We start from the raw sequence: 19,259 nt of genomic DNA, 5'->3' as shown, positions 1-19,259 counted from the left end.
TCTTGTCCTCATGTTCATTGGCATCTTTCCTGTACTTTGCTACCACATCCTTCAACTCATTCAGATGAGCTCTTTCATTACAGGTTACTTCCATGATTTCCAAGAATATTTTATCTAATGTCTTCTTTTTCCTCCGCCTTATCTGAGCTAGCCTTCGGGATAGAGTAGGGAGGCTTGAAAAATTTGCAGCTGCATGAGGGAGGGAAAAAAGGGAGAGAAGTATTTAAAAAGATACATTTTACAGAACAATGGTTATACTCTCTCACAGTGAACAACACTATTCACCTTACATAGCACATGTGATTTCACTACAAGGTGGCATTTTGCATCTTAATATTGAGTGCCTGTGGCTCTGGTGTGTCAGGGAAAAGACCAACACCTTGTTAATTGATCAGACACCCTGAGGCTTCTTTTATTGAGAAATTATTAATACATGCGTGCACACATGGAGAGACAGCGTGTCCCCTAGCAAGGGTTAAGCCGCTTTCCCGAACTTAATTTTGCCACAGCTTATAAAGCGTAAAACCACAAATTAGCATATGTGCTTACACATAAATCATAACCTTATTTGGCAATTATATGACATACATTTTCGTAAAGCAATTAACATTATTTTTTATATGGTAGGTGAAAAATTGCAAGCTTTTATTTTTTACTTTTTTAAGGATGTTTTTGTGACTGCCAGAAGACCCTGACAGCAGTTACTCTACTTGCGGTCTAGCTGACCTGCCTCGTAAGGCCCCTTGGGACTTAGTGTCCTGTGTTCAGTTTCCAATTTTGGCCAGCTGTTGCTATGCTGATACTTAGATTATTTTTGCTAACGTAGGCCTTTTTATATGTTACTATAGGGCAGTGGTGAGCTGGTTTTTAGAGGAATTTTTTTTTATGCTAGCAGCATGATTATGGTTTGTGTATAACGAAACTGCCTTTTGGGAGGGTAGTTCCGCAGTGATTATGTTGGCAACTTATTTCTTCTGTGTTAGTACTTTAGGCCTATGATTGATTTATATGATTTATATAAGCGGATTAGATCTGTAATAAGAAGGGAGTGGGTAGATTTTCCTGACATTCCCTCCTTTTTGATGCCTTTAACTTACAAGGCATCAAACAACCTCCTTACTACGGATGTTCATAGTTTTGGACTTTTGATTGGTTTTTTGGGGGTGGGTTTTCCAGATTTGGGATACTTTTATAAGTGCCTTTGTTGAAGGATACGTTTAACGTGGCATAGAGCAGGTGATGGTTAGCGGTAGGGGAGGTTTTTGTTAACGAGTTTAGAGGTATTGGTGGTGGGGTATATGATGTGGGGCTAGAACTTAGGCATTTGGAACGTGTTTTACAACAACAACGTTTATTACAACTGTCACGGAGTGTGGGGGAGTCCGGCCCTGCACCCCTCTTCCTGGGACCCACAGTGACTCTTAGCCAGCCAGTAAAACAGAAGGTTTATTGGACAACAGGAACACAGGTTACAGCAGAGCTTGCAGGCACAGTCAGGACCCCTCCACCGAGTCCTTCTGGGCTTTCAGGGTGCTTGGATCCTAGCTAGGATACCCTGAATTCCACCCACACAGCCCCAAGCCCAAACTCCAACTGCTTCCCTCCTGCCACTCCCTTCCTTTGTCCCCTTCCCGGGCAAAGGTGTTGACCTTTCCCCTCCCTTACCTAGCTCAGGTTACAGGCCCTGGCATCATCCATCCCCTAAAGTCCTCCTCTGCTCTCCCACTCCCCACACAGACAGTCCCTACTGCATCACAACAACAACAACAGCAACACCAGCAACAAAGACATAAGGTAATGAGTATACCGACTTCTAAAAGGGCCCATACATACCAAGGGTGCTGTGAAGGGCGTAATACCTTGGTGACTTGACAGAGAACATTACTTTTTACTCACAGTGAGGTGACTAAATGGGCGGTCTGCAATGCCTGCAAATTATTTTGATACATGGTTTTAAGGTAATGGATTTGTGTTTGCAATTGCGATATAGATTGTACTTTGGGCAAGAGGGACAAGAGGGTGTCAAAACGATTAGGTACTACTGATGTCCAATTAAAAGGCACTTTGAACTGTAAGGGAATCCGGTAAGTTTTGTCTGTGCGCCAATAGATAGCATGGGTACCTGAGTTGGTATGCAAGTTAAACGCCACATCGTGTAACACAGAAGAATTAACATAGACACAGCTGTTGTTGGCTATAAAGAGGGTGTGGGAGGCCAAATCTTGTAGGTGTTCAACACCTTTTCAACATACTCGGTGGTGAACAGTGACTACTTCTTCAGGATTTAATATTTGAATGCATTGAAGCTGGGGAGGTTCTAAAGGCCAATAGGTCCAAAGGTTACCAAGGCCTATTCAAAGGTCAGGAGTAATGGCTGGGGCACTGACCAAAAACCGGTTGGGGCCGCCGGGAGGCTTAATTTTCCATACATCTCGGTGGATTACCCAATCCCACAAGCAACCACCCCACGGGCCTGGGAGGATATGGTACGCAGGAGCCCACTCTTCATTCATAGGTCCATACGCCTGGAAGGAACATTGTGAGCACCAACACTTTCATCTGGAGAATTTCCACGTGTGCATCCATGGCCACAAATCGGGTGGGACGCCTGATGTGTTAGTAAGGGCAGTGGGCCAGTTTTGCAGTTCTAGGTCTTTTTGAATGGAGGTGAGAATGGTGTTTAGGTAATCCTGTATCTCTGAACATACCTGGTCCCACTGCAATGCCTTTCCCGCCATAGCGGCGTGTTGGATCATTTGCTTTAGCAGATCCTGGGTAACAGCACTCAAGGTAGAGATAATATGTAACTCGCCTATTGCTGCCTTTTGCTGAGTTATTTGGGCCCCAGACATGAAACCTGCCTCCTGTTTCAATTTTTCTAGTCGACCCTTATGTAGCTGGGTTTTATAGATAGTCCAGGCCGAGGCCCATAGTATTAGGGTATCAGTTAGATCTTTTTTTTTTCTACTTTTTCCACCCTTTTGGATCCACAAATGCTGCTGCATTAGGCGAATGGCAGCTCCTTTGGAACAATTTGGATATGTGGCTGTAATTTGAAAATGGGTCAGAGGGAGAGAAAACTGAATGGTGCCTAGAGTGGCATTTAACACAGTTCATTTAAATCCAGAGAGTTTAGGTTTTTCTGGAGACTCATACCATAATTGTTGGTCATGTACTATGATTCCCTGTTTGGCCATTGAGATGTTAACTGAGTGGGAGGGGGTATGTTGAATTAGAGTGCACGTTATATTTTTGATGGTTATGGGAACAGTTTTTATACAAGCAAAGAAGAGTGGGGCAGGGCATACTTTTTTTGTGAGAATATCAGATTTTGTAACTTGGGTAACTAGAAAGCACTCTGGTCCTTGGGCGTCAGGGGCATGGCACAGACCAGGAACTAATGTAAGATCAAAGTGGTTGCCCACTGGGCTACGATTTTCATGGTTGTATAAGGGGGGCCGGTGTAATTGACGGCCGTAGTTATGTCTGTATAAGTAAGGAAGACCCTTCCGAACGTATTCCATTTGATTGTACGTTTGTATACGTGACCTTGCATCCAGAAAAACAATTTAGTCACACAATACGAGAATAGGTCGCTTGAGGGGGATGGTCTGGGCCACTGTATCATGGTGGAGATAGTTGGTAATAAGGAGATGGGGTCGGGAGTTTGGTGAGGGTGAATTGTGGGGGATTGTGGGGTTGGTGCAGGAACAGGGGGTGTTGGCATAGGGGGTATGGGGGGAGGGTGTGTAATATAAACATTAAGCAATTCGGGAATGGTTGAACATGCAGAGGGAACATAAGGTGTTGGGCAAATGGCCGGAAGGGGAAGAATATAACTTCAATTAATTTCACAGTGATACTCCCCACTTTCCCCACACCTCGCTCCTTTCCACCACACAATACTACGCCTTTTATACCATGGCCAGTTTTTGACATTTTTTAACAGTGAGTTTTTTTGGCTTCTTTGTTTCTATTTTTCGGGACTTCTTGGTTCTTTCCCTTTTTGTGACTACGGCAGTTTGTACGTCACACAGGGAAGGACTCGATCTGGGCTTAGTCTCTGGTATTGGTATTGGTGAGGAAGGTGCTGAACCAGTTTTGCAAAGAGTTCCTGGGAGTATAAAAGAGTCATAAAGATTTAAAAGGAACAAAAAGAACACTAAGGCAGAGATTAGCCATAGGGAGGGCAGCAACCATTTTCGTATTACGGTGGTTTCTTTGATCTTGGCTCTCGGGTCACTTATTGTGACCCTATACAACCTGCCGGCCCCTGAGGTGATACTTAGGCTGGGGTCCGGGCGTACACGCTGCAGATGATGGTTGAGTTCGTGGAACAAAGGGAGCCATGGTCGGATCTAGAGGCAGAGTCACCTTTTTGCAGTGGGATGCGTGGATCCAATTCGGCAGTCCCCGGCACTTCACTGCAGTATGCGTAGTCAGCAGAACCTGGTAAGGGCCTTTCCAACTGGGCTCCAGAGAAGACTTACACTGGAAGGCTTTGTAGCAAACCCAATCTCCAGGCTCCAGGGGATGACACGCAGCCTCTGCTGGGTCCGGTAGGGCACTTTGAACCTGTGAGTGAACAGATCTAACATGGCGAATTAGTGCCTTGCAATATTCTAATACTGTTTCATCACATAATTGCAAGTCCATTGCCTTAGGGTTTATAGGCGGGGTCACAGGCATTCTCATTGGCCTAGCCATGAGAATCTTGTGGGGAGACAATCCATGTTTGCGCATAGGGGTGTTTCTCATTTGCATTAATACCAAGGGTAATGCATCTAGCCATTTGAGGCCCGTTTTTGCACATAATTTTGCCAGTTTATTTTTTAGATCCCCATTCTTACGTTTCACTGCCCCAGCACTCTGTTGGTGGTGTGCACAGTGCAGATGTTGTTTAATCTGAAGGGTTTTACAGATATGTTTTGTAACCTGGCCAGTAAAATGGGTACCTTTGTCACTATTTATGGAGGCAGGAAGTCCAAAGCGGGGTATGAAATCTTTCAGTAGTTTCTTAGCAACAGTTATTGAATCTGCCTTAGCACAAGGATATGCTTCTACCCACCCTGAGTACATACAGACACATACTAACACGTATTAATATGAACAACATTTAGGCAAGTTTATAAAGTTTACTTGGATATTTACGAAAGGTCCCTATGGCGGCGGATGCGCTGCCTGGGTGGTACGAATTGGTTGTCCACTGTTGTATGCTAGACAAATAGGACAAGAACGACAACACTGCTGGGCTATGCTTGTAAAATTCGGAGCATACCAATATTTGGCTACAGATGCCATCATTTCTTTCTTTTCTACTTGTGCCAGCCCATGGGCTAAACGGGCAAGGTGAGGGAGTAAGGCCAGGGGCGCTACCATGCAGCCGTCTGGTGCACGCCACAAGGCGTCTTCCGGATGCTTAGAGCAACCAGACTGTCTCCAGTGGTTCTTTTCCTTCTCCGGCGCCGATTCCTGTGCAAGCGATAGAACTTGCAGGGAATCGATAGGAGAAGAAGATTAGGACAGACAAAGAGTAATTATTTTAGTAGGAGCCGGAGACCCGGAAAGGGCCACCTGCCTAGCAGCAGCATCCGCCAGGGCATTTTCTCGAGTAACGTTGTTTTGGGGTTTCTGATGAGCAGGACACTTAACCACAGCAATGGCAGAAGGCAACTGCAGAGCAGACAAGAGAGCATTGACATAGGAGCCATGACTGATGGGAGCTCCGGTAGAGGTGAGAAAACCCCTACATTTCCACAGCTGGCTGTAATTATGCACTACTCCAAAGGCATATCTAGAATCAGTATAAATGGTGACAGACACACCGGTTGCCAAGCAACAAGCTCTGGTAAGGGCGAACAGTTTAGCAACTTGGGCTGACCTCACTGAGGGAAGGGAAAAAGCTTCTATAACGCTTTGTTGATCGCACATAGCATAGCCTGCTACCAGCTGGCCTTCTGCATTCCTTAAACAGGAACCATTTAAAAAATAAATCAGCTCTGGGTTTTGTAGGGGAATATCTTGCAGATCAGGTCTAGGAGCAGACAATTCAGCAGTTACAGATAAGCAATTATGGGGTTCTTCATTGGTTGCCGTAGGGAGAAGGGAAGCAGGATTAAGTACTGGACACCTAATCAAAGTAACATTTGCAGCATTTAAAAGAAGCATTTCATATTTGTGAGCTGAGAGTTAGAAAGGTGCTGAGTTTTACTTTTAGTAAGAAGGGCTGTAACAGCATGGGGAACTGCCACAGCTAAAGGACTGCCTAAGACAAGGGAAGCAGAAGCTTCAACTAACCTGGCGGCAGCAGCTGCCGACCGAAGGCACGGGGGTAATGCTGCAGCCACCGGATCTAAGGAAGAGCTGAAATAAGCAATGGGTCTATTTTTCTCCCCGTGTGATTGTGTAAGGACACCTTGGGCGGAACCCTCCTTTTCGTGGCAGAACAGGGTAAAAGGTTTTTTATAATTTGGGAGGCCTAAGGCAGGAGCCTTAGCCAGGGCACTTTTGACTTGTTGGAATGCTGTTTCTGCTTCCTCAGGCCACGGAATGGGGTCAGTGACCTTATTGAGGGTTAGATCTTGCAAGGGCCGTACAAGGGAAGCATATCCAGGAATCCATTGCCTGCAATAGCCTGCCATCCCTAGGAACCCTCTAAGTTGCTTCTTAGTGATTGGCTTTGGAATCTGTTGAATAGCGTGGATCCGTGAGGAAGACAGGCCATGCTTTCCAGCGGAAATATCATGACCGAGATAGTGAACCGTTGGGAGACAGAGCTGCAGTTTTGATTTAGAAACTTTGTGACCTTTCTGAGCCAAAGCCTGAAGCAGCGCAAGTGTATCGGTCTTAGAGGCTTCTAAAGAATCAGATGCTAGCAATAAATCATCGACATATTGGATTAAAACAGACCCCTGAGGGAACCGGATATCATCCAGATCCTTTTTTAGGATTTGAGAAAAAATAGTGGGTGACTCAGTATATCCCTGGGGCAATCTGGTCCAGGTATACGTGGTGCCCTGATAAGTGAAGGCGAAGAGAAACTGGCTATCTACGTGGATCGGGATAGAGAAAAAGGCTGAACATAAATCTATGACAGAGAAATACTGTGCAGTCGGGGGTATGCAAGAGAGGATGGTAGCGGGATTGGGGACCACCGGGAAAGTTGGAAGGACAGCAGCATTAATGGCACGCAGATCCTGTACGAATCGCCAGGCATTCTTTCCAGGTTTTCACACAGGTAATATCGGCGAATTACATTCACTCACTGTCGGTATAATAACTCCTTGGTCGAGTAAGGCAGAGATCACCAGAAGAATTCCCTTTTCCGCTTGTCGGGAAAGGGGATATTGATGAATTTGGGGAAGGGATTTTTCTGGATTCAGCTGAATTTTAATGGGTAGAGCAGAGCTAATGCGCCCTACTTGGTTGGCATGTTCCGCCCACAGTGTGGGGGAAACAGCCAGCAGTTCCTGTTGCAACGAGGAAGGGCTGGGGTGGGTCTCCCCGTCCAGGGCATGGTCTGTTTGTAAGAGGGCAAGCACTTCATTGCGGGCCGGATCGAGCACTTCCAAGAATACCCCATCAGGGGAGCAAAAGGTAGTACAATTTAGTTTGCATAACAAATCCTTCCCTAAGAGATTAACGGGAGAGCAAGGACTGAGAAGGAAAGCATGGTCAGCGGAGAGGGGGCCAATGGAGATTGACAGAGGGGAAGAAATAGGGTGGGGGATAGGAGTGTTCCCCACTCCTATAGCGGTAATGACATCGGAAGAGAGGGGCACAGCGGGAAATTCCTGTGCTCTAAGAGTAGACCTAGAAGCTCCCGTATCTATCAGGCAGGGAGTGGGAACACCATTAATTAAACAAGAAACTGTCGGACCAGTTTGGTCCACTGAAATGAGCGGGGCAACGATGACGTTATCAGTCTCCTGGCATTCCTAACAGTTGAGGGGTGGAGGGGGTGGCACGGGAAAGAATGGAACGGCATAAGGTTGTCCTGCGGCTCCCCCCATTCTTGGGTTGGGTCTCGGGGGGCGCGTAGGGCAATCCTTAATTAGATGTCCCTCTTTTTTGCAATATTTGCAATAAACATTGCTTAATTGCAGGCAATTAGCTCTTCAATGCCCCTCCTGACCGCATAGAAAACAAGCTGTTGGGTTAGGGCCGGTTGAAGGGTTAGTGCTAGTTGGGGGCTGAACCCCAGCCACTGGTGGCGGTTGCTTTCGCCTAGGTTCTTTTGCACTAGAGTCTTGCATAGTCTGTATTTGCAGAGCCATAAGCTTAGATTCTGTCTTGTCCTTTTTCCTTTCTAGTTGTCGATAAAAATGCTGAGCCGTAGCCAAGATTTCTTCTAAATTTTTTTCTTCCCAGTCTACTACACTGATCCTTAACGGTTCTCCCACCTTGGGCAAGAGTCCCTGCATGAAAGCAGCTACTACTGCTTGTTTAGCAGTAGCCTCTGCGTCCTTAATTCCCGAATACCTTTCAAACACTTTTTCAATACGCTCCATAATATCAGCCGGATTTTTTTCCCTTATTTTGCTTGCAAGCATTTATTTTTGCCCAATCTGTTTTCCTGGGGCAGACGGTAAGAACCGCTCTGACCAGGGCATCCCTTCTTGCTGCTAATTCGTCCTCTGGACGCTGACGGGGATCTTCAGGCCAGCGGGCCTCCTGGTAGAGGCGTATAAGAGTTTCCCTGGGCACTATCGCTGTTAGAAGTTGGTTCATATCCGCCCATGAAGGGTTATAGCATCGCACTATTATGCCTAGTTGTTCCTGGAATTTAACAGGATCTTCCCGGATCTTTGGAAATTTTTCTATTAGGTTATATAAATCGCCTGGTGACCAAGGGGCGTGTACAGTTACTAACCCCGTTGGCCCTGGCAATTGCCTGAGGGGTGTCAAAGTTTGAATCAGGACTCACAATTTGTCAGACCACTCTGTTTATTAGTGCAGCGCTCCGCCAATAACATTCAGAATATGTGAGTGGCCATGCAAGGCCCAAACAGTCTTATTTATACAGATAAAAGAGCGGGAATTAGACAAAGGGACAAAGATATCAAAACAGTAAAATTCACCTGGGGCACAGCATGCATATCCTATTTCCTTACTAACTGTTATCGATCTAAGGCTAATACTTCACCAATTGCCCTTAAACGGTGCAATTGTTCTATGTTAATGTCTATATTCCTGACACCTGGATTGCAGCATTCCAACAATTTTGCTTAAAGGTACAGACAACATTTCTTTAATCCTTTCTATTTTTACTATATAATTCATTCTACTTTCACAGGGGAAAGGTGCTTACACTTTTGTCTGGCTTGCATTTCTCAGCTAGTTCTAATAAACTTTTAAGACGCCTACGGGTACGGGAAGATACAGGATCGGTATCGGTGTTATTGGCCTCGTCTAGGATGGCTTGATACTTGGGTGATGTTATGAGATTTTTCAGCTTAGCGATGCTACGTGATAAGTCACGCAGTGGTGATTGGGGTGAGGAGGATTTACTAGCCCAATCAACTTTTTTGTCTTTCACTGTTGCCTGCCACTCTGCCAACAGTTTCTCAGCCCTAGACACTATGTTATCAAATCCTGCCTTTAGTTTGGCATTGAGTTCTAATCTGGGGATAGATCTATCTGCCAGGGAGGAGGCTGGTGAGGTGGAGGTTAAGGGTGTTGATTTACTAGAACCAGAAGTTGGATAATGTTCGGAACTAGTTCCAGAGAACCCGGATCCAGATCCCGATGTTGTAGAAGGGACCTCTTTATCTGGGTTGTATGGAGGAGGAATTGGCCACTGTCGACTCTTTACGAACGGATTAATTAATTTATTTGAGGAGGGGGCAGAGACTGGCTTCCCTGGTTTTGGGTTCGGGGTGGTTGGGCAATCTTTAGAAGGACAGAGGGGAACTAAAGAGTGGCTCAATGTACTGTGAACATTAGCCAATTTCTCCTGTGCCTTTTTAAGCTGTGTTTTTAACTTATCTTGGGTATCTTTAAGACCTTTGACCTGAGATTCCTGACGGCGCTTTCCCATTTTATTATGCCACTTAAAATACGCATCAAATTGTCCCTGACCCACTTTGTTGACCAGGAGGGCACCACAGAGGTGCACGATCCTGTCAAGATCAAAACTTCCCTTCAAGGGGAATTGCAATTTTGGGTCGTTTCTGGTATACCAAATCCATTTCTGCAAATATTTGCATGTTGACGGGCCACGGTGTACATACATATAAGCAGCAGGAGTACCTTTTGGCAGGCTAGGAATCCCTTTGGATTGACCTGCCCCCATCTTCCACCCTCCACAACACACAACAAGAAAGAGAGAGAGACGGAGACAGGGTTTACACTCTCACACCTTGCACCCCGGCTGTAGAGCCACTCATCAAGGCCTGTCAGCCGGGGAAACTTTTTAGTCCGTTTCACTTAACTGTGGGGCTTGCTTTTGAGGCACTCCCGGTCATGAGCTTGCACTTCGCGAGAGGCTCGGGGCGTCTTCCCACAGTTATCGTTCACTCCGGCTGTCTGGCCTTTTTTAGCACACAGCACTTAGAACTTCGGTTTCCAACACAACATTAAAAGGACAAACAAAATTACCCCTCCCAAGAACAAGAGCAAACCCTGGGGTTGGTCCAAATTCCAATAACTGTTGAGAACAGCCCATGCACTAGTGGAGTTAGTAAAGTTAGTGATGTTATTCATTGGCCGTTACTGGCTTCTATGGGTCTTTCCTTGCAGAGCCGGTTCTTGGGACGGGACGGGAGACTCTAGAGTATCGTCGGGACTTGCGAATCGGGACGGGAACCTGAGAAAGGATGTCAGGTCTGTCTGATGATTAACAGTTCTGAGCCAGCTTGTGACTTACCCCAAACCAGAGCCCACGGCCCAGTCCATCACCAAACCCCACAGAGATTTCAAAAGGTCTCTTACCTGGTGGGCCCGGGGTTGGGACGGGCTGCCCGAGGGTCTTCTGGTCCAGGAAAGCCCCCTTGTGGCATCCGAGTCACGGCACCAGAATGTCGGGGAAAAGACCACCACCTTGTTAATTGATCAGACAGCCTGAGGCTCCTTTTATTGAGAAATTATTAATACATGCGTGCACACATGGAGAGACAGCGTGTCCCCTAGTAAGGATTAAGCCGCTCTCCCGAACTTAATTTTGCCACAGCTTATAAAGCGTAAAACCACAAATTAGCATATGTGCTTACACATAAATCATAACCTTATTTGGCAATTATATGACATACATTTTCGTAAAGCAATTAACATTATTTTTTATATGGTAGGTGAAAAATTGCAAGCTTTTATTTTTTACTTTTTTAAGGATGTTTTTGTGACTGCCAGAAGACCCTGACAGCAGTTACCCTACTTGCGGTCTAGCTGACCTGCCTTGTAAGGCCCCTTGGGACTTAGTATCCAGTGTTCAGTTTCCAATTTTGGCCAGCTGTTGCTATGCTGATACTTAGATTATTTATGCTAACGTAGGCCTTTTTATGTGTTACTATAGGGCAGTGGTGAGCTGGTTTTTAGGGGAATTTTTTTTTTATGCTAGCAGCATAATTATGGTTTGTGTATAATGAAACTGCCTTTTGGGAGGGTAGTTCCGCAATGATTATGTTGGCAACTTATTTCTTCTGTGTTAGTACATTAGGCCTATAATTAATTTATATGATTTATATAACGGATTAGATCTGTTATAAAAAGGGAGGGGGTAGATTTTCCTGACAGGTGTTACAGATCTCACGGATGCAGGTTCGGGCATCAGAATTCAGCTTGCATGCGGCCATGGTAAGCCATTGTTTTTCGGCTTCTCCAGCCTTCATATACACAGTGCCCTCTGATGCTTCTTTCCTGTTAACATGCAGCAGCAGAAGCCAACACTCCCCCATCCAATTCTCTAGGATGATTGCTTAACCCTTCCCCCCACCGCATGGCTGGTATCATGGAAGATCACTGCTAATCACCTCCCTTTCCCCCCCCCACCACGTGGCTGGTACTATTGGGTTTCTGGAGAAGATTCCTGCTAGCCAAATGCAAAAAAGCTCAACGCTATCCTTCCTCCCCTCCTCCCACTTGGCTATGTGCAAGGAAGGATTTCTTTTAAGCAACAGCCCAGTAGGAAAATGGCCATTTCTGTCCCCTTAATTAAATTCCTGATTTTCAACCAGGTTACCGTGAACAATATCACTCTGCTGAGGATAACAGAGCGAGATAAAGAACAGATGTTTCTTGAATGCCAGCAATCACTGGGACCATATGCAGCTAGGCTTTGTCATGCAATGATACCCGGTTACTTGCTACATGCATGGCGTGGTAAAATGTCCTGCCATGGTGGACGGAACAAGACTGCCTTGCCCAGAAACCTTCTGCAAAGGCTTTTGGAATACCTCCAGGAGTGCTTCATGGAGATGTCCCTGGAGGATTTCCGCTCCATCCCCAGACATGTTAACAAACTTTTCCAGTAACTTTACTGGCCGCAAATGCATCCCAAGCCCTCATGGCAAATCAATCATTAAAAAACACTTGCTTTTAAACCATGTTTTATATTTACAAAAGGTACATTCACCAGAGGTCGCTTCCATGGCTTCTCTGTCTGGGCTAGTGGCTTGGGAGGGCTGGGAGGGTTATTCCGTCTGGGTCACAAAAAGATCCTGGCTGTTGGGGCTAAAGGAGTGCTGTGTGCTCGCTGCAAGGTCGTCCTCCTCTTCCTCCTCCTCCTCCTCATCTTCCCCCTCTGCAGAATCCTCAGCCATGGTTGAGATTACAACCCCCACCTCGGAGTCCACGGACGGGGTGGGGTAGTGGTGGTGCAGCCCCCTAAAATTGCATGCAGCTCAGCGTAGAAGTGGCATGTTTTCAGCCCTGCCCCGGACCTTCCGTTTGCTGCTTTGGTTTTCTGGTTGGCTTGTCTGAGCTCCTTAACTTTCACTCTGCACTGCACTGAGTCCCTGGTGTGGCCTTTTTCCATCATAGCCTTGGAAATTTTTTCAAATATTTTTTCATTTCGTCTTTTGGAATGGAGTTCTGTTAGCACTGAATCCTCTCCCCATATAGCAATCAGATCCAGTACCTCCCATGCGGTCCATGCTGGAGCTCTTTTTCGATTCTCAGGAGGTTGCATTGTGACCTGTGCTGATGAGCTCTGCGTGGTCACCTGTGCTGATCAGCTCTCCACACTGGCGAAACAGGAAATGCAATTCAAAAGTTTGCGGGACTTTTCCTGTCCACCTGGCCAGTGCATCCGAGTTCAGATTGCTATCCAGAGCGGTCACAATGTTGCACTGTGGGATACCGCCCAGAGGCTAATACCATCGATTTGTGGCCACACTAATCCTAATCCGATATGGTAATACCTTTTTTAGCGCTACTCCTCTCGTAGGGGAGGACTGCAGAAATCAATGTAAATAGCTCTTTATATCGATATAAAGGGCCTCGTAGTGTGGACGGGTGCAGTGTTAAATCGTTTTAACGCTGCTAAAATCGGTTTAAACGCATAGTGTAGATCAGGCCTCAGAAACTCTTTGAATACAAGGAGAAACAGGTTCAACTTTTTGTAACCTGGGAGACCTGACAGTGACAATTGGCTGGTAGCTAATGCAGGGTGGGAATGTCACACAAGCCTTTGAGAAGTCCTGGGCCAAATTCTCATTCAGTGGGAGCTGCGTTCTGTGACCCTAGTCCCCCTGACCCCTCTCCAATGGGCCACTGCTTCTCCCTCAGCAGCCGCCTCTTCCTGAGCTACCCCATTAAATCCAAGCGTGTTCCTGTCTACAACCCTTAGTCACGTGACTGTCCCCAATGCCCTCAGTGCCAGCACTGCGCTGAGTGATGTCATCACGGTTCGAGGGGCGGGGTCTGTTATCTCCATGGTGACTCTGTGACATTGTGGAACTTTACTGTGGGTCAGGATGTCTCAGCTCCACCCCCTGACACCCGCGGAGAGTCCGGGTGGTGATTTCCACATGTCAGTGGGGTGAAAACAATCCACGAGCCACTTGGGAAAGTCCCGGCGGTGCCACATTCCCAGGCTCAGCGGAGCGGGGTTTGCTCAGGAGCTGGGTGATCTCTGCCCACAGCCCGGCCCGGACTCTGAATAGCCCATTTCCATATCCAGCCTCCATCTCTCCGTGCCTCAGTCTCCCCTCTCTGAACCAGGGGCTGGGATAGTTCCCGGCCTCCCGGCGGCGCTGTGGGGAGAAAGGCGAAACCGCTTGTGAAGGGCCGAGATGCCACAGTGAGGGACCTCACATCGGTTATAATGAACTAATCACCTTCCGCTGCGTTAATCCTCTAAACATCCCAGTTTGCTGAAAGGGCCAGAGCCTCCCTGGTGTAAATCCGGAGTTACTCGAGTCTAGTGAAAGCAGCTGCTGTGACTTTACACCAGCGGAGGCTTTGGCCCCAGGAGGAATTCGCTCCATCTGTTGGGTCTGATGCGAACCGCAAAGCGCTTGTCCCCTTTACACCGACAGACGCTGTCCTGTGAGTCTGACACCGAGACTTGCCCCGGGGGAGCCAACGTGCCAGGTCAGCGAGGGGAGAAAGACTCAAAACAGGACTCACTCCGGATTGGGATTCACAGGTGAAGCGAGGGGATCTCTGCACCCAGCGGAGCTCTGGGCAGGAAGGGGAGACACGTTGCCCGGGAACGGAAGGGTTAAAACTGCCGGGAGGTTTGTGTTACATTCACCCGGGTGCCGGGTCTCCTGTGTGAGCCCGGAGCCGTGTGTGTGTCACTGCTGCCCCCGCGCGGCTGCCGGGAGAAGGGCGGTTCCGCAGCCTGGGTTTTTGTCTGATCACAAACCGGTTTCGTGTCACTGTGTCTCTCGCACAGTAATAGCGGGCGGTGTCCTCGGGCTTCAGGCCGGTCATTTGCAGGTACAACAGGCTGTTGGGGTCATCTCTGGACACGGTGAATCGCCCTTTTACCGAGTCACTGTAGTATATGCTGGTGCTGTAAATGTAGGCGACCCACTCCAGCCCCTTCCCTGGAGCCTGGCGGACCCAGCTCATGCCGTAGCTGCTGAAGGTGAACCCGGAGGCTTTGCAGGAGAGGCGGAGAGAGTCTCCAGGCTTTTTAACATCCCCTCCGGACTCCACAAGCTGCACCTGGGACCGGACACCTGGGAATACAGACAGACCATTAATATCGGTATAAAAACAGCGGTAACACAATATCCTTCTCACTCTGCCACTTATTCAGAGGAGGAAAATACCTTCCAAAGCTGCTACAGCGAAAATCACAAGGAGCAAAAATCCCATTTTCCCTGGTGCTGGAGGGGAAAGTTCTCAGGGACTGGCTGGTCACTGCTCAGACCCAGGGGTGCGGATTGTGTCTCCGGGTGCAGCTTGGGCAGAGAGAGGCACAGATTTAAACAGGGAAGTGTCTCCCTCATTTGCATGTCACCGCTTTATAAGAGACACACACTCCTGCTGCCAGTGATCTGAGTGACTCGCCCTAGGGCTCTGGGTGCAGGAGTCAGAGTGTCCCGTCCTGTGTTTGTGCAGCGCCGAGCACAGGGCGCTGGGCTCCTCCTGACACTTTCGGACCCCTGGGAGGAATGACCAGCTCCCTGCAGTGACAGTGTTTCCTCACCCGGGAACTGAGGGCCTGGCTATTGTGAGGTGATATTGGGGCTGGGGGGGACTCAGCTCTGGAGCCCTGTTCCAGGAGCACAAGGGCCATGCAACGTCGAGTCAGGGGGGTCAGTGTCCGGGGAGGGGTCGAGTCGCAGGGATCCACTGGGCTGGGCCACTTGCTGGAGAGGGAAGATTCCCCGTGGCTCTGGGAGGGATTAGGGATGGAGGCCCCTTTCCCTTCCCGGCAGTGACCGGCTCCATTGAAATGATCTGTGACACTAGGGACGTGATCTGAGCAAGCCTGGCTCGTGCTTCGGGTCGGGTCTGGGGCCCGCATGTGCGTGCGGGTGGGAGAAGCTGGCGGGGGAGAGTCTGAGGGCAGAGTTAAGGTTTTGCGGTGGAGCCTCCCAGACATTAGTGGGCCGAGAGCGGTGTGTCTGGGAGATTTTCTTTACAGGGAAGTCAAGGGAGGATTCAGGATGCAGAGAAGGAAGATGATTCTGCGCGGCTGATATTTATATTCATGTTTCTATTCCTGTTCCCAGTCACACGCCACTTTCCATTTACACTGGGTTGTAAACTCGGTAGGACTGAGGGATGTTTTATGCTCTGTGTTTGCACCGTGCCTAGGACTATGGGAGCCTAAACTATAATTAAGAGCATAAGAGGGGCCAGACCGGGTCAGACCAAAGGTCCATCTAGCCCAGTGCCCTGTCTCCTGACCAGTAGCCAGAGCCAGGTGCTCCAGAGGGAATGAACATGAGAGAGAATCACTGAGTGACCTATCCCCTGTCGCCCATTTCCAGCTTCTGGGGACCCTGGGCACCAGGACCACAACCTGCACCAAATCTATCACTGCTGACCATCATCACCAAGATCATTTAGTTAATTAATTATTAATAAGCAATGACGTGTAGACAGAAGCTTTCTCCTTGTTGTGTTTAACGAAGTTGTGTGACATGAAGGCTACGTGTTTCTAAACCATCCCCGGGATGTAATATTGAGGGATAACAAAAAACAAACAAACAACCCAGAAATATTTCCATTCCCACTGACTTTCAGACAAGTATCAGCATTCACGCTGAGACACAGATCTCCATTCCCATGACTACTCATGTTCCCTTTCATATCCCAACACTCATTCACACACACTGGAGAGAGAGAGAGAGAATGTTCTCAGGGAATGTCCCAGAGACAGTTACACTGAATGATGCTCAGACGATGAGGGTGGGTGGGTGAGTGGCTCCATAATGTGCCATGGTCGTAGGCTCTCAGATTGGGTGAAGACCAGCTCACTGATGAGGCTAATAGAGGCGAGACTATGTACAGGGCAGGGAGTTAAATAAATCTATAAACAGACACGACCCAGCTCTCTGGCATTGACCAACAGGGATTTGGGGAATAGCCTTGTTCCCTTACGTAGCTGCCAGGATTTGTGTTTTCACTTCTCCTGCTTTCTATCCACACATGGGAACTGAGAGGTGAACATGGGACTATTCTGGGCTTCTGCTGCAGCTGCCAGGAAGGTTTTTGTCTGAGCCCAGACTGGCTTCCCCTCACGGTGTCAGTGTCTCTACACAGCGGTGTCCTCGGCTTTCAGGCTGTTCATGTGCAAGCAGAAAGTGGTGCTGTCTTTGGAGGCTGCAGATCTCCCCTGGATGCAGGAGGCGTAACTGTGGATGGAGGGATCATAGTACCTGGCCAGCCACCCCAGCTCCTTCCCGAGCTCCCGTCTGAACCAACACATCCAGGTGCTGCTCAGAGTGAACCTGCAGGTGGCACATTGCAGCGTATGGGTCTCTCCAGCCTTCTTCAGCACTGGCCCCGACTGGGTCAGAACCACCTGTGAGTGGGCCCTGGGGGAGAAGGGAGAAAACAAGGCAACGGTACATTGAAGCAGGGAATTTTAATCAAAGGGGGAAAATGAGTCACATTAACCACTGAATTTGCATCTCCTCCTCTTTACAACACATATCTTGGACCTCAGCCCTCAGCAAACTCAGGAGCCCGGAGGTGGGTGTGGTGGGAAAGTGTTACGTGAACAAAGGAGAAGAGTAGAACTTCACTCAAAGAATAATTTCTGCAGGGTTCTCTACAATTTTTAGAGACAAAATTCCTTATTCATTGCTCACCTCAAGAACATAAAAATGGCCACACTGGGTCACATCAAAGGTTCATCTAGCCCAGTATCCTGACTGCCGACAGTGGCCAATGCCAGGTGCCCCAGAGGGAATGAACACAACAGGGAATCATCAAGTGATCTATTCCTTGTTGTCACTCCTTCTCAGCTTCTGGCAAAGAGAGGCTACAGACACCATCCCTACCCATCCTGGCTAATAGCCATTGATGGACCTATCCTCCATGAATGTATCTAGTTCTTTGGCCTTCATCACATCCTTGGGCAAGGAGTCCCACAAGTTGACTGTGCATTGTGTGAAAAATGCTTCCTTTTATTTTTTTTAAACCTACAGGCCATTAATTTCATTTTGTGACGCCTAGTTCTTGTGTTATGATAAAGAGTACATAACACTTCCTTATTTACTTTCCCCAAACCAGTCATGATTCTATAGACCTCTATTATATCCCCCCTGGTTGTCTCTTTTCCAAGATGAAAAGTCCCAGTCTTATTAATCTCTCATCATATGCCAGCTGCTTCATATCCCTCATCATTTTTGTTGCCCTTTTCTGAACCTTTTCCAATTCCAATATATTTCCTGAGATGGGGCTGTCATCAGATGCTACTGGTGTGGTGCTCTGCTCGGTTCAATGTTGATATAATTGGCTGCATGTGTGATCCCTCTGTGTGCTATCCCAGCTCTGCACAGATAGCTGACACAGCAGACCCCGAGAGAACCCCCAATGACCACAAACTCTAGTAAGGTACGAAGGCATGTTGGCCAGGATTATTGTCGAAGAGAAACACAGTCTCCAGCTCCTCAGCATAGAAGTCAAAGGTGCTGCTGAGGTGTGGCTAGCTAGTACTTATGTGCTCCCTGAAAATGGACTCAGCTCAGTCAGTGGCGGGACTTTCCACTGCCTCCTAGGCTGGACAAAGACACTGCCCCAAGGATACATTCTTATACACAGGTACAAACAAGTGTGATGGGGCAAGGCCAGATGGTTACAGTAAAGTCCTGAGAAACAGGTATGTTAGCCCCAGGCTAAACAAATCCCTAGGACCCTGGTAACCAAATGACACTTGCTCCAGGTTAATTAAGGCACCTGGGGCCAATTAAGATCTTTCTAGAAGGCAATGGAGATAGCTATTTTAATTAGAACCCCTGCAGCCAATCAAGGCAGGCTAATCAGGGCACCTGGGTTTAAAAAGGAGCTCATTCCAGTCAGGCAGGGGGGAGTCAGAGGAGAGGAAGTGTGTGTGAGGAGCTGGGAGCAAGAGGCAGAAGGAGCTGAGAGTGAGATGCTGTGTTGCTGGAGGACTAAGGAGTACAAGCGTTATCAGACACCAGGAGGAAGGTCCTGTGGTGAGGATAAAGAAGGTGTTTGGAGGAGGCCATGGGGAAGTAGCCCAGGGAGGTGTAGCTGTCATGCAGCTGTTACAGGAGGTACTATAGACAGCTGCAATCCACAGGGCCCTGGCCTTGAATCTGGAGTAGAGGGTGGGCCTGGGTTCCCCCCAAACCTCCCAACTCCTGATCAGACACAGGAGGAGTTGACCC

The 19,259-nt window shown here is 48.0% G+C and overlaps 1 gene segment (V, D, J or C); it reads right to left on the bottom strand.

Annotated features, from left to right (window-relative positions):
- Positions 1–14,688: 14,688 nt before the first annotated feature.
- On the bottom strand, positions 14,689–15,264 carry LOC127031732 (Ig heavy chain V region 3-like). The segment is given in 2 exon segments: positions 14,689–15,125; positions 15,219–15,264. Coding segments are annotated over 2 exon segments (483 nt in total).
- Positions 15,265–19,259: the final 3,995 nt, after the last annotated feature.

This window comes from Gopherus flavomarginatus, chromosome 11 (assembly GCF_025201925.1).
Source record: "Gopherus flavomarginatus isolate rGopFla2 chromosome 11, rGopFla2.mat.asm, whole genome shotgun sequence".
Taxonomy (NCBI): Eukaryota; Metazoa; Chordata; order Testudines; family Testudinidae; genus Gopherus; species Gopherus flavomarginatus.
This window is presented reverse-complemented; position numbering and strand designations above follow the sequence as displayed.